This window comes from Pituophis catenifer, unplaced genomic scaffold, assembly GCF_029215685.1.
Source record: "Pituophis catenifer annectens isolate HBS135680 unplaced genomic scaffold, rPitCat1.0.hap2 SCAF_3, whole genome shotgun sequence".
Classification (NCBI taxonomy): Eukaryota; Metazoa; Chordata; class Lepidosauria; order Squamata; family Colubridae; genus Pituophis; species Pituophis catenifer.
The window spans coordinates 139,215,444-139,232,228 of record NW_027256883.1 but is presented as its reverse complement, the minus strand read 5'-3'; the positions used below and the strand labels follow the sequence as shown (position 1 = coordinate 139,232,228).

The window sequence follows — 16,785 nt, the reverse complement described above, 5'->3', positions numbered from 1 at the left end:
TTCACTATTACTTCTTCATGATGTTTCAGGGGACAAATATCTGTGTGTATATGCATAAACAATGCATGTGTGTTTACATATGTGCAGGCCCAGCCACCATCAAGCATCTCAAGCAGTCCCAGGTGGGCTACATTCCCTATTCTATGGTAGTTTTATATGTTTGTAAGTCAGATTTGTCAAAATTAAAATGAGATGTAGTCACATATTTTTGATGTTTCTGTCTGCAATATGCAGAAATAACTGCTACACAAATATATTTGGGGTAATTGCATAAAACTGCACACATACATACCACATATTAAAAATGTGTTCAACAACTTCTGAAACCACACTAGATTTGCAAAAAAATCTTTTAGAAAGTTCAGTGTATTATAGCATTACAAATATGATCAGCTTTGTTTGAGTCTAGACCTACTGATGCACATTTCAATCATATAAACCTGGCTTCCATTGAGAGAAAACAGAGATATAAGTCCCACGGCTTTGAAATGAAGCTGATGCAATTTACATCAGATTTGCTTCTAGGTATGTTAAGACCATAGGTCTAATAAGTCCCAGCTGGAAGGGATCGTGAATTTAGAATCCAACTGTCCGTTAGAATTAGCTTTGCCTATGCCCTGTGATCTGCAACAAACTCAGTTTGTAGATTCAGTCTTAATTTCAGTTAGTCCTAGTATATTATATGTCGTTTACACCCAGATCCTCATTTTAATACTGGAGTATTTGTTCAACACTATAGATCTTGCATTTTTAATCTTCCCTAGAACAGTGGTGAATAATGGCCCCTGGCAGGAGATAATGAAATTTTCTTAATTTATATTTTTGAAGTGGAAGCCTCAATTGAAAATGGCATCCAATGGCCTGGAGACATAGCTCTGGTGCATGTTTCAGGGGAGTGATAATAATAATGCAGTGCCAATGGTGACGGGAAATGATAGGACAGTGAAGAAGTAATTTAAGGAAGAAAAGGGAATGTACCAAAGCTTTATTGTAGCATATCTAATGATCTGCAGAAGATTCCCAGTGGCTTTTGGAGCATGACAGGAGAAACTAATGTTATCTTGCCAAAACAGAAGTCTCTGCTTAATCACCAGAGCAAGACCATTGATTAAAACACCTCACCCAGATAGATTGCTCCTGGAATCTCATCTCCATACTTTTCTCTTGGTAAAGTATAATAATGAGCATATGATAATCAAAAGAAGGGCAAAAGCAATTTGTTGGGAATTGTACGCGTTGAAATTACAGCAAGAAGGCAAACAAATTAGAATGGAAACAAATAACATTTTTAAAGCCAAGCACAGATGGGACAGACTTCCAGAGTGATAAATGAAAAGTGGCAAATGCAGGAGCAGTGGAGATGTAATGCAGCCTCCCCTCCTCGTTTCTTTTCTTTTCTTTAGTCTTAGACATTTTTCTTCAGCTATTGTGTGAAGAAGCAGACCTGTGTTTTCGCAATAATTTGAATCTGTTAATTAGATGGCAACCTTTGATTTCAAAACTTTCTCGGTGCCATGAAGCCCTGGTTTTTCTGAATGTTTTAAAAAGTTAAAAATACCACATAAACAACAGAAAAAATGTATGTACCTTACATTAATCTATAAAATAAATGTGTTAGAAGTATCTTGGCTGTTGTTTACACATAAGGATTGTTCTTACATTTTGAGAAACTTTCTGATTTTCTTAGAGTGTGGTAGAGATGCCATTTTTTCCCCAAGTATGTGCTAATGTTGCTCAGGAACAGTTTTCATACATTGACTGGCTTTGGTGTTGCAGTATTCACATTATAATTCCCTATCTCTTCAACGCCAAGAATTTTCAATCTATGTATCTATAGCTATAGCACTAGCAATATTTGAAATAAGGACCTGGGAATGCAACAAATTTGACAAAATTGAGCTAAAAGCCTTCCAAAGCCCATGTTCCATTTTACAATATTGTAGAACAGTGGTTGACATCCTAAGTAAGAGATAACTGCTATCTTACTTGGCACATGCAGGATTTCCAGAATTATTTATTTATAGTTACCCAGACCTTCTGTGCAGCTAAATGTCTATAGGCCATGGGCAGCTTATAAAAGGTCAGAACACGGGATTAAAAATGTTGGACGAATAAAGCCCCAATCAATGAGTGTTAACAGTCCTCCCCACAGGTATAGGCTAAACTTACATATTCCCAAGTGCATTGCTAAAAAGATAGAGTTCTTAAGAAGTGTGAGAAAGTGAAGAAGGACCAGAAAACCAGGGATAAGCTGTTCCATAGAAATATTACAAGATACCCTATTATATCCTGTTTATCTAGAGGAGGGAAAAGCTCTTCCCACTGATGGATATTATATACTTCTTTACCCTAATTGTTCAGTGATTTATATCTGCTTAGTGACTTTGGCAGTTATAGCAAATCATGTTACATTATGCAGGTTTGATAAACTAAAACATAAAGCATAGTAAGACTATTTTCTCTTTTCCCATTGGACACTTTTTTTTTAAGGGACATATTTAAAAACCATGGATAGCAAACCTATTTTGTCTGTTTCGTGCAAGAGGGAAAGCTATAAATATTTTTTTTATGATAATAGTCATAGAATAAGATATATAAATATTGGAATTTCTGTATGGTTTTCAACTAATCCATTTTGCCCATAAAATAAGGGCAATTGCCACCCCTTTGGAGCCCCGTTACTACTGTCAAAACGTACCATACTTTTTGGAGTATAAGACACACTTCCCCCCCTCCCCAAAAGAGGGTGGAAATATTGGTGCGTCTTATACACCAAATACAACCATTTTTTGTCTCCCGAAGGCCCTCCCTGTGTGTCCCATTTTTGCGAAAAATTGGCCTGTTTTTCACAAAAACTGGGCATGTAGAGGCTTTGGGAGGCCTGCAGAGTGCTCCTGTGGCCTGGGCAGGGCAAAAATTGGGTGTGCAGAGGGTTTGAGAGGCCTGCAGAGTGCTCCAGGGGGCTGGGGAGGGCAAAAACTTTTTTTTCTTGCTTACCTCTTTGAAATCTTGGTGTCTTATACACTGGTGCGTCTTATAGTCCGAAAACTATGGTACTCCAGATGGTTGTAAGATCCAAAGGGATGGAAAATTCTCCAAATTAGGAAGCCAGAGAAATTAGGAAACCAGGGAATTTCACTTTCATTTAAGTGAAATTAAGGAAGAAAGTCATACTTATTTATTATTATTATTATTATTATTATTATTATTATTATTATTATTATTATTATTATTATTATTATTATTATTATTATTTGTTTGTTTGTTTAATTTTTATGCTGCCCTTCTCCCGAAGGACTCAGGGCGGTGAACAGTCAGAATAACATACATATAATGTGAAATAAAAACAATTTAAAATAATTAAACCAATTTGGCTCATGAGTTAAGATCATCAGCATAGAATTTAGACAATTTGAAAATTTATGCCAGCCCGGCTTGGTGAAACAGAAAGGTCTTTAGTGCACGATGGAAAGTACGGAGATCTGGGATCATTCATATCCCTGGGAGTATCCTGTACCAAAGGGTGGGTGCCCCCACAGAGAAGGCTCTCCCCCTGGGAACCACCAGTTGACATTGCTTTATTGACGGCACCCTGAGGAGACCCAGTCTGTGGGAGCATACTGGTTGGTGACAGGTTATCGGTTGCAGAAGGTGGTCTCGTAGGTACCCAGGTCCTAAGCCATGGAGCACTTTAAAAGTAAGAACCAACATCTTGAAGCACACTCGGAAGACCACCGGAAGCCAGTGCAGCTCGCGTAGGAGAGGTGTTACATGTGAGCGCAATTATACGAAACAATGTTTAAAGAGACTTTCAATTAGTATTATCTGAACTTTAGGTCAAAAGAAGAGAGTTTGTATTGTTATTCTATCCTTCCATTGGGACTGATCATGAAACCAGGCAGTTATTCACGTAGATACATAGAGATAGCTCACGACATATGACCACAGTTGGGAATAGAGCTTCGGTTGTTAAGCGAAGCAATGGTTAAGTGAGTCAGTGAAGTTGAGTAAATCACATGGTCATTAAGCAAATCCAGTTTCCCTCATTGAATTTGCTTGTCAGTAGCTGGCTGGGAAGGTTGCAAATGGCTATCACACAACATTGGGATGCTGCAGTTGTCATACACACATATCAATTGCCAAGCACCTGAATTTTGATGACAGTTTAAGTGTACCAGTTGTAAGTCACTTTTTTCCAGTGCCATTGTAACTTGGAACAGTTACTAAACAAATGATTGTGAGTGGAGGATTTCCTGTGCAGACATTAATGCTTCCTAAGCTGTGATTAGAATACAGTACTGCAAGCTAATACTGCTGACTGCCAGCAGTTCGATTCTCACCAGCTCAAACTTGACTCAGCCTTTCATCCTTCCGAGGTGGGTAAAATGAGGACCCAGATTGTTGGGGATTCTGTAAACTGCTTAGAGAGGACTGTAAAGCACTATGAAACTGTATATAAGTCTAAGTGCTTATTGCTATTGCTAAGCAGCCATACCAATTGTATCAGAGGGCCAAATTGTTTTATGAAGATCCCCTTTGAATACTTTAGCCTACTCTTTCATCCAGATTGTTTGAAGTACAGTAAAAGAAATTTAGCACTCGATTTCAACTAGAATAGTCATACAATTTCAGTCAACAGTACTTGGGATATAAAGCATTGTTAGTTTACAACTCTAACTACTGTTATGAAAATATCTATTGAATTTATTAAGAACGTGTATAGTATATATATCTGTAATTTTTTTTTTGTTAAGACATTTTATAAAAATGTAACAGCTAACCATAGAGTGCCTACTACTTAGTTAAGATGGGCACCTTTGTAAGGAAATTATGAGGAGTCTCTGTCAGTTTATTGTGAGAAATTGCTGAATACACATTGTCTGGTTTACAGTAGTAGACCTGAATCAATAGGCAGCTATCATTGTTGTAGGAATGAGACAATCAGCCTAACATCTTTAACAGATTTCATGGGTTTTTTTAATCCATTCCGCAAAAAAAATATCTTTTTTTTTCCTCCAAAGGTTAAAACTAGGCTCTTTTCAGAAGCTAAATACTAAAAAAAAGGGGAGATGTCTATTTTATCATTTAGTAACAACACTGAATTTATTATGAAATGCTGCAATTAAGCTCACTTAATATTAATATTCATTTAGCAAACATGAATTGAAAACATGGCTTGATTTTACACCTGTTTTTTGGGAAGACAGATGTCAAAAACTCTCCAACTCAAGATAGATGTCTTCAACTTATGCAAGGGTATTCAATAGTATGGGAAGTGCTAGTAATGCAGTAGTTTGATATATGGCTGGAGTCAAAGGCTAGATTATTATTTTAAGACCTGGCTGCCTTTCCCTCAGTTTACTGACAAACAGAACTTACTCAGGAGAGCAGCCAAACTTCCTTTGTTTTAGTTACCAAACTGTTCCTGACCTTTTGTTTGGCTTTTTCCTTTGACTTCAAAATGAAACACTGATAGTTGTTTTGCTCAACTTAGTTTTATTCTATGTTTTGACAAGTATCACTTCATTTATATTCAAAATTAAAGTTCAGTTTGAAACACCAAGTCTTTTATATTGTATCTGTCTACAGGCTGCCAGACTTCTGTAAACCAGCAGCTTCTGGTCATTTTATGGGAAATGGATCATGGCTTGATTTCTTGTAAAGTTTTCTTTAGGGTGGGAGGTGAATGTTGAGGGAGAATATGACTTGAAAAAAAAAATGCGACTTCAGGGATATGTCTTACAGATGGACATCTTCAGTAAAGTTGTTCCAATATTAGATCTGATATAATTTTTAATGTTCATGCTTCCTTTCTTTTATGATTTTTAATATTGCACATTTTTTAAAAAAATATCCTGGTTTTCTAATTTTTTAAATTCACTTTTTATTTTACCGTTTTATTTAGAGCTGATTAAATCATTTCTTAGTCTATATTACCATAATATGTATAATTTAACATAATATTCTATGTTGAGTGTAATCCACTTAGAAATTTGCCAATAATACTGTTGGTGGCACAGTGCTTGCCACATCTCCACAATACCATTGAGGTTATTGTAGTATTTCCATCTTTAAAACTTTGGCCCCTCAGATGCACAGCTGCTGGAAAATATCCAGCTGTGAATGATAAGTATAACTATTTAAATTGTGTTGCTTTTTAAAAAAATGTTGCTGTTTAATAATTGTAATGACTGAAAATTCATTAATTGTTAGAAAAATTGAGTTCAAAATTTAGAGTAATTTCTAAATTTTTCACCATTAAAGAAAGCAAACAAAAAACAACAATTTGGACTTTTGAAAAAGGACAGGAATGATCTGTTTTACCCAAACTTTTAGTCGCGATCGCTGTGAATCGACATTTCATTATACACTGAACATTTATTCATTTACTAATTTCCTCCACTTTCTGGGAAACAGGCATATTATAATCCATTGCATCTGACGAGTATTAAACTATAGAGGGTTATAGAAATTGCCACCAGAAGATAAAAATAATAAGTTATTCTAAAATTGTGCTGTTGATTTTCTCTCTCTCTTTTTATAGATGCAACAACAGAACTCAATGTATAGTAGTTACTGGGTCTGATGTGTTTCCTGATCCTTGTCCTGGAACATATAAATACCTCGAAGTCCAATATGAATGTGTCCCTTACAGTAAGTATGCTTCCCTCCCCCCCACCCTTTCTTCTTCTTCTCTTACTCTAGCTTTCACAATTGATGCTGGAGCCATATTGATGGAGAAACGAAGCACATGTTTATGGCCTGAGAACCATTTTGCATGCAGAACACTTGCAGGCTAGGGTCTCCAATTAGCTTCACAAAGTGTGGAAAGGAGCCATGGTGTGATGCTGGCCAAGTGTCTGTCTGTGTTCTTAAGTGTTTGGCTTTTAAGGCTACTATAGTTGATTTTTTTTTTCCTCTCAGAAAAAGAAACTTGAATTAGCTATTCAAAAGAGTCAATAGGAAATTGTACTTATGCCCAGTACCAGTTCTTGACAAATTGGCTTGGCTTGCAGTTCTATAAAGAAACTACTGACTTTACTATTAGTTTTGAAAGGGCTACCTGCTGTGGTAATTTTGGCTCATGAATTGGAGCGTGCCATGGATGTATCTGGGAATAATATCCCAGGTATTACTAGATTTAGCACAATTTATTTTACCCCCATCTTAAATATCATGGTCTTTGGTCAAGAATACATCTATAATTATACATATTCATCCTTTTTCCCCAGCAGAATTCCATATTAAACTACATGTCTACTCCATTATGTAAGGCTAAGTGTTAGAGTTGCGTGCAAAGGTTCAGGTACCCCTGGTCAAAATCTGTGTTTCACCAAATCCATAAGTGAACAGAAGCTGATACAATCACCACATCGTGTAAAATTAAGTCCTGTATCTTTTTGCAAATTTTGGACATTTTATCAGTCTGAAGACAATCTAAACCTTACCTGCAAATCAGTCATGAGCTATTTACAAGTAAGAAAGATAAATGTTTTGGATTGGCCTTTATACTCCTCGAATAAAATATTACTCAAAATCAGAGAAATCCCAAACATACAGTAGATACAGTAACAGAGTTGGAAGGGACCTTGGAGGTGATCTAATCCAACCCCCTGCTCACGCAGGAGACCTGTACTAGGGATTCAAACCGCCGAACTGCCGATCTTTCTGATCGACAAGCTCAGTGCCTTAGCCACTGAGCCACCTAGTCAGGATATTGTGCATACAAAGAGATCTAAGAATATTTCTGAATTATAAGACTTCTGAAATAAAGAGTAACAACAACAACAACAAAAAGCCACAAATAAGATCATGAGGTGACTAGAGCACGGGTGTCAAACTTTCGGCGTCACGTTGCTGTCATGTGACGTATCACAACATTTTTCCCTTTGTGGAGCTGGGGTGGGTGTGGCCTGCCCGTGACACATCCGGCTTGTGGGCCACCAGTTTGACACCCCTGAGCTAGAGTAACATTTAGCAGCTGTTAATTTCTTTTACAAAAGGAGGCACAGGTCGTCCTCACTTAGAAACCACAATTGGGTCTGGCATTTCTGTTTTTTAAACCAAAAAAAATCACATGGCTGTAACAGTCTTATGACCTCACTTCCCATTTGGTCATGAAATAAATCATCATGGTCATTAAGGGAAGCATTGTATAACTGCAATTTATGATTATATGTCTGCATTCTCTATTTACTCTGCTTCTTGCAAGCCAGCTACAGACTACACAAATGATGATCACAGGACTGTGGGACTTTGCCACAATCACAAATGTGCACTGTTTACAAAGAACCTGAACTGCAATCAGGTGGACTGCAGGGTGCTGCTGTGGCCATAAATGAAAGAATTGGTTGCACAGCTATTTCTTTTACACTGTTGTAATTTTGAAATAGCAATAGCAATAGCACTTAGATTTATATACCGCTTTACAGTACTTTACAGCCCTCTCTAAGTGGTTTACAGAGTCAGCATATTGCCCCCAACAGTCTGGGTCCTCATTTTACCGACCTCAGAAGGATGGAAGGCTGAGTCAACCATGAGCCTGGTGAGATTTGAACTACCAAATTGCAGGCAGCCAGCAGTCAGCAGAAGTAACCTGCAGTACTGCATTCTAACCACTGCACCACCGTAGCTCTTATGGTCATTAAAAAGACAGTCAATAAATTCAACTTTAAGATCACAGTCAGGATCAGATCTTCTGTTGCTAAGTCATGCAACTGAGTCACACCTGATATTATGTCCTTTTTGCTGCAGGTCGTTAAGTAAATTATGGTGATTAATTAATTAGGCAATTTGTAAGTAAATCTATATCTGCCATATTTATTATTTTCTTATTTTGAATCTGTACATAACTACATATTGAAAGTATGCATTCAAATTTGCAGAAAAATGTCGTCATTAATATAACATGTTGAGGCTGTGAAACCTGAATTTGTTAAGGATTTATTGAAATGAACAATTTACATTTAACAAGCATCTCTCTAAATCTAATCTTTTCACAGAGGTTTCTGCAGTCCTCCTCCCGTAGCAACAGCTGGTCACAAAGCTTACATTGCTTGATTCATTTTTCACTTGATTCACAAAAAGTTGCACACTTTTTTAGAATTCCATTGTTAAAAATAAATTCAAATTTAGTGTCACCTTTTCAACTAGAAAAAGAGAAACTGCCTATAACTAAAATTTAGTTGTGCATGAATTGTGCACCCATTTAATTATTTTAATACTCACAAACTTCAGCTTTTTTATAGTAAAAGGGAGGTACATATTCCATAGGTTGAGACAATTTTGGATTGGTGCTATTCTTGTGTTAAAGAATCAGATTAACAATCAAGACTTCATCTGTATATTTATACTAATTTTCCTAATTACATCAATAAAAAATACTGTAATATAATTTGCACTGGCAATATTTAGTATTTAATTCTTCTATGAACTTTACTAAGAAGCAATTAAAGGCCAAACACAGTTCATATTTTTTTCCCCATTCTTGCTGTGTATTTCTACCATTGTGTCATTGCAAAAAAGATGCTTGTGGTGGTTTTATTTTTCTGTACCATCAGTAGATTTGAAATGCACTGCATATGCTGAACTTTAATATCTGTTTTCCAGTGTCTTATTATTGGTGGTTCATTATATCATTTTTCTTGTAGCATGTTGGGAGTAATGCATTTTTGCCTATTAAGAAAAATATAATTTTGATCATAACATCCCTTACCTTGAAATTACTATTTTAAATTACCAGAAAGAGGCTATGACACCATTCAAATATCAAGGTTCTTATATTTCTTGGGATCATTTCCTGTAGCAGGAGGAAGTGTTTAAATATACACAAATATTATTTTCAGATCATTTGCTGGGCTCTTAGGACAAATGTGGATGCATTCCTGGTTTTTATATATATATATATATATACATAAAATATGATTTCTTTTGCAGTTAACTGAAGAAAACTCTAAATGGCCTTGCAAAATACTGTTCGGTGGTCATCTATTACATATTTTCCTAAGTTTTTCTATGCAGGACTATTGTGAATAGAATTTTTTTCTAACTGATGGACCAAATTTAGGGTTTAATTTTGAATAAATCTATTTGGAATTGATATTGGGTGAATATTTACTTTTTTTTAAATTACATGTTATTTTTTAAAATCTCAAGCGAACATACTGGTGCTTTGTTTAATTTGTATTGCATTTAAAGTGTAAAAATATGTTTGTAGCATATGTTGAAATAAAATTAATTCTGTAGCCCAATAATGGTTTCATAACCAGGTGGGTGCAGAGCTGCAACCTTTCTCATGACTAATCTAGCACCAGTTTATTTCAACTTGCAGATTTAAAAAAATAATGAGGCCGATGGAACAATGTTAATGTTAATAACTCTTAACTGCAGCCAAAGTATACTTAGTGCTGCTTATTTTGAATACCTAATTTTGGTATCATTGCCCTTATGCTTCAGCCAATAGGATCTTCCTACTCAATGTATGGAAATCTCTCATTCAAAACCACGTCTCTGTATTCATAGTAATTGTAGTTATATTGCTTTGCCCACTTTTTGTAGTGGGCGGAGAAAATTATTCAAGCAATTTAATTTAAGGTACAAGTAATATGGCTATTCTTTTTCCGTACTATCACTACGACATTACAAAAGGCATTTTATTCATACATGTACATACTACGTGTGCAGTAATGCCAAAATTAGGTACACATCTGTTCTCCAAAATTACTCATATTTCTGTGATGTATTCAAAATCTTCCCAGGAGCTTCATTTGCTTGTTCGAATCTCTGGTCTTTTCCATAGCAACCTACTTTCAAATTTTAGCTTTCTTCTTTCTGCAATGCCCAAATTCTTCCTTTTTCTGCTTTTTTACATTCTGTATAGCCTTTCGGTATACATTTTGAAGGTGTTGGAGGCTTTGCATTGGTCATTCACAGCAACCACCAATATCTGGGATATCATGTACACTCATGTTACAATTGTTATAAAACTGCTTATTGCACGTAATGTTGTGCATCTCGTTTTTACTTGCACTAAAGCACTGTGCTGCATGGTGTTTCATAGTTAATGCACTTATAATCCATCGTATGTTTCAGGTTCAAGGCCATGGAGAGAGGAACGCATCCTTATCAGACAGTGCATATTGCCTTCTGAACTAATTTACTACCAATGCAGCTACAACATAAAACCACTATCAATTTTTTTTTATTAAAAACATGGAAAGATGACTGCAGTTTTTCATTGCAGCCTGACTTTTGTTATTGTTGACCCCAGTTGGCTATTGATGGATGACTGTTTCATACTAAGATTGTACTCTATCACTTTGGGCATTTCAATTTCTTGTCACTGCTAAGAGATCCAAAAGAGATGAATAGATTTGGGGCTCCTACTTCCTTACAGTTTTTCTTTTTACAAAACTATTGCTGAAAAGGCCAAACGATCAAAAATCCAAAGTTCTTTAAGAATGAACCAAGTTATGAGTTGTTCTCATGTATTCCAGGTTAACCCTGGAATATATGAGAACAATTAATAACTAACTATATAGTTGTGGACTGCATTCAGTTGAAAGTATCATTGGAGTAAAAAAAAACACAACAACAGCAGAACTTTAGGAAGTCATATCATTTTTAATGTGATTATTGGTTCTCTTCATTTTGGAGCCTTTCCTCTAGGCACCTATTATTGCATGTACAAGAAAAAGGAGAAGAATCATCATATATGGCAACCATTGGCCCTGCTATCTCAGATTTCCAGTTGTCATCAGTTTTGTGGCATGCAGAGAATAAAGCACATCAAGAAATAAACTCTAGCTGGAAAATGTGCTCAATTCCAGTGAACTCCACTCCCACCCACAGTCTCTGATGGTACCCATAAAGTTCGCAGAAGATTCCATGGAGTAGATTTTGAAAAATCCTGGCATAGAATATATTCAAAAAAAAAACCCTGTCAAAATGTGCTACTGTAAACCAGCATAATACTTGAATACAATGAAATGTATTCCTAAATAGGATAATGGGATAAACCTTCCTTAAGAGGTTCTACTTGTTGTGTCTTACTATAACTATATTTTCTTAGTTCCTCTGCATACCTTGGAATTTCTTTCCTAGAACAGCAGGGCAGCCCATTCACTGCACAGTGCTCCGTTGTGACCCTTATTTTAAAAATTAAATCAAATAAAGCACTGGCAAATTTAGTTTAACCACAAAGAGGAACAGAAGGCCCTGTGGCAAGGCAAATGTTTAGTATAAGAATAATGTATTCCAGTGTTCATACACTTCTATTATTGTTCAGGTATCAGTATATTATCTCAGTTGAACTTCAGATACTCATTAATCTATTCATTAAATGAACACCATCCATTCATCAGTTTATGTGGTAAATTATTTGGGAACCATATATTACAAATAGGCCAAAAAAAAACCCTACTTTTGTAGTTGGTTGCTATTTTCATGTGACCGGGATTATATTAAATATATAGTATATGTTCTGCTTCTCAATTTTAGCCATCTAAAAGACATATATTTAATGAAAATTTTCTTCTTTTATTTTCAAAAAATTCTTTCTCCTACCAACAATTCATCTTCTGTGCCCCCCCCCTTCAAAATTGCACATTTCCAAGAGAAATACTGTTAAAATCAGAATTTTAAAGTAGACCGAAAATGCAAACTTGAAATAAGGGTATTATTGATTAAATTACAGAGCAATGGAAAGAAGCCCATTTGACATTTCTCTGAATTGTGCAGTATATGTTGATACTCCAAATAACTCAAGTCAGTCCTTTTAGGATTAAAAAGCACATCAGAGATACCACTTCATATATCTGTTTTATTTTAAGCCTCGTTTGTATCCGGGAATTCTGTGGAAAACATTCAGAGGTATTTTATTTTCTAGCTGTACTATTGGACCTTGCAATTTTATTACTTTACCAGGCTGTCCCCAAAAATGTACAGCTGTCCTCAATGTGCCCACTGTGTGCATGACACTAATATTTATTTGTTTTTGTTGTCTTTATGCCCTTGTTTTAATATTCTGAGCAGGTACACTGTTGTTTCTTTTAATATAGAATATGCTCACATCCACAAACATCAGGAAGTGATGGATTACAAACCTCTTTTTAAACTTTTTTTGTTCTATTTACTTGGTTATATTCTATTTCCTGGGATAGTAAATTGATTTAGATTGTTCAGATCTAGTAAAAATGGACCCTGGCCAGGTAAAACTGTATTTGAGTATCATTAAAATTAATAGAAGTAATTTAACTGTGTATTTTACAGTTAATGATTGAATCGAGTGCATAAGATACATGTGGTAGACTATATCATTATTAAAGAGAAATGTGATGGTTCCAAATAATTACTGTCATGGAAATGTTTTTTTGGACAATGCCAGAGTGTTTAAAATAAATTTGGTATGAAATATGTAATAAATTTCCTTAGCATTGAGGCATGCTGCATTAAGAATGCCATGACCAACATTTTTCAAGGTGAATGATTTTCAACCAAAGCAAAAGTAAATAAAGCAATTTTATAGCTAGTATTTATTTTGCAGCAAGTTGCTTATACATTTCACTTAAAGTCTTACATGTATTCTGATAAATACGTAGATTTTCCCCTTAGTTTCAATAAGAAAAGAGCTATACATGCAAGTAAATGATGAACACAAATCAGCATTACCATATTTTTTGGAGTATAAGACGCACTTCCCCCCCCAAAAAAAGAGAGGGTGGAAATGTTGGTGTGTCTTATACACCAAATACGAGCCATTTTTGGCTCCCGAAGCCCCGCCCTGCTCGTCCCATTTTGAGAAAAATGGGCCCGTTTTTACGAAAAATAGGATGCGCAGAGGGTTTGGGAAGCCTTCAGAGTGCTCCTGGGGGCTGGGGAGGGCAAAAACTTTTTCTTTCTTTCTTACCTCTTCAAAATTTTGGTGCGTCTTCTACACTGGTGTGTCTTATAGTCCAAAAAATACGGTATTTATTTAAACAAATGAAAAAGTCCTACAGGGGAAGGAGTTTTATGGAATTCTGGTTGTCTGGTTGTATTGACTGTTTATCTGAACATCCTCAATAGAACCTGCCTTGGATTAATTAATTATATTAGACAAGTAGTTTGTTTTATTATACCACTTATTAAAAACAGGATAATAAACAGTAATTTGGTACATATTCTGATGATAATTCTTTGTCCTGTTTTGGGTTAATCTGATGCAAAATGCCTAAATTTACCTAAATGAAAACATAAATCTGATTTTTGTTTCTTGTTTACTTCTATCTAGACTGTTATACTTATTTGTTTTAGACAGAGGATTTAATTCAGGCCTCAAAGTCATTCTGTGTCTCCAGAGTCCTATTCCACAGCATAAAATACCAAAAGGAGATCATGTAATTTGTGTAACTTTGCTTATAAGCAAAACCTTATAAGGCGTCAGAGAAACATATAATTGCATAATAGTCACATGGAATAATGCACAAACAATATTTAAGCATACTTTTGACCTCCAGGAACAATTCCATATTCTCTCAGTAAGAGGAAATTGCAGTTATAAACACAAAATTGTTCAAATTTTAATGTGGACCTTACTTTTTCCTTTTTCCCTCTCCTGGGATTATTGATGACTTTTTCTGCACAACAACAAAAAAATATCTTACCTTTCTTTATTCTTTTCTTTCCTCTGTCATCTTCTTTCCATTTGAATTATAGAAAACATGTTATGTATGTGAGGAACATTTCAACCCAGAATATTTCTGACGTTGGCCTTTAAAATGTTTCTAATATTCATTTTTTGAACGTAAACCACCCTAATTTTTAGTAGGTAGTGGGATGAGATATTGATGGAGCAAATGAAAAAAGTTATTATTTCTAAAGTTGAAATCTCAACATTCCCATTTCTAAGTAGTGGGAAATGAAATAAAACCAGAGTAAACTGCATAATTTACATTAAACCATTGTAGCAAATTGAAAGATAAGGTGAACTAATGGAATCAAGATAGCAAGTTTTTCCACTTTTAGTACTTAAAAGTCACCTCTGAAAGTATCTATTATCGGGTTGCTGATTCTCTCCCTCTCCCTCTTCCTCTCCCTCCCTCCCTCCCTGTGGAATGTGTGTGTGTGTGGAGGTAAATAAATTTTCATTGTATCACATTTCTTGGCTATGGAATAGCTGGTGGTAATCCATCCATTCTCCAAAACAAATGACCTTTTTTACTCTTTTGTCCTCTTGAACCTCTACTTCTTTAACCATGGTGTTTTCAATCAGCAATACAGCTAACATGAAGAAGGTATCACCTTCCCCTCTCTCATTATGAGAGGGGAAAGCATGTTCCATGGAAAAAAGTATAATCTAACCTTCCCAAGATGTTCTACTCTTACTTATGGAATTTGTCAAGACAAAAATTGTAAATGTTTTATCTTAAGGTTTGCTGCCAGGATTTTCTGAATGAGAAAAGACTGGGTATCTCTCTGAAGATTGTTTTTCTATAATGGGTAACAGCCAAAAAAAGAGAGAGTTCAAATAGTAAAATTGGTAATCTTATCTCCTATGTGGCAGAATGGGAAAGGTCAGCCTGCTTAAAGACTTTTCTAAAACTGAACCGTGTGATCTAGAAAACAGCGGTATTTTAAAGCAAAGTAAAGAAAGTCCATAGTTCTGAATTATAATACATGAGCATTAAGGACTGTGTGTCTCTACCTTTGCATAGTTTAACTTCATTTTCAATACTTCTAAAATGAAATAAAATGCCATCTCCGTGCCCAAATTATTTGTTTTGTATGCACCCTTGGCTCTTCATTTGTATTATTTTAGGCTGAACTGCTGGATTTCACTGTCATCATTGAATGACTTTGAGATATGATCAATAGGTACCCACCTTACAAGCTGGAATGATCGGCTGTAGAAAAATTCATAGCCAAAATAAGTGGTCACATTCAATTTTGTAGATCTTCTCTTTCTTTTCTTTTCTGAAAATTCTAAAATTGGGAAATCTTTGATTTAAAGGAAAACTCAAAAGCTCCTATGAATCTATTGACCCAGCACAGTATAGACTTTTGAGACTAATGGTATATTGAGTGGATACATACATCATGTTAAGCTGTTCTGTGGTTTGCTTGCTTTTGGTTTAGGGTGCTGAATAAATCTCAGCCAATTGTGGTTTGTTCAATAACTCTATGCCATAGCTCAATCCACTGTCTGTTATTCTTAAGAGATATTCTTCTATGTTGTAATTACTTACATGCATGCCCAATTTTATTTGCATTTGTGTCCACTTCGTCCTTAACTGAAAAGTCCAGTAAAGATAAATACCACAAGAAATTGTATCTTTTTAAAAAGAAATTAAAGAAACATCTGTTTTTGGAAAAATGGCAGACTAAACTTCCCATAAATTGCTGATTTAAATAAAAAGCAAACCAGTTGAGAACTCTTACAGTGCCCAAATATATTGGGTTTACTTCTCGTTCAAGATTTGGATTTTGCAGTCTCAAAGAAACTTTGCAAGAGGCTAGTCTGAATTAAATATTTTAAACATAAGGACTAATCCAATTTTATTAATATATCTTGCAATTTCAGTAACAGTAACACTTCTTTCTGGCAGAAGAATAAGATTGGTGTCCCAAAAGAGATCTGCCTATGCAAATCCATTTAGCCTTTCCTTTAACCAAGATGTTTCTTTATACTAAAATACAATCTTTAAAACACACGCATATGATAGCATATTAATAGAAGGCCTTTTTACGTGCACTTGTTAAGGCTGCTTGGGTAACAGAAGGCTATGTATATCATGCATTAGTCAAGTC

At 35.3% G+C, this 16,785-nt stretch overlaps 1 protein-coding gene across 7 annotated transcripts in view; it reads left to right on the top strand.

Annotated features, from left to right (window-relative positions):
- Positions 1 to 16,785, top strand: part of ADGRL2 (adhesion G protein-coupled receptor L2) — a 280,781-nt gene that overhangs the window by 144,168 nt on the left and 119,828 nt on the right. For all 7 annotated transcript variants that reach the window (XM_070941236.1, XM_070941235.1, XM_070941233.1 and 4 more), the window contains exon 4: positions 6,545 to 6,654. In XM_070941236.1, the coding sequence (XP_070797337.1) occupies positions 6,545 to 6,654 (110 nt within the window). The remainder of the gene's footprint in view (positions 1 to 6,544; positions 6,655 to 16,785) is intronic.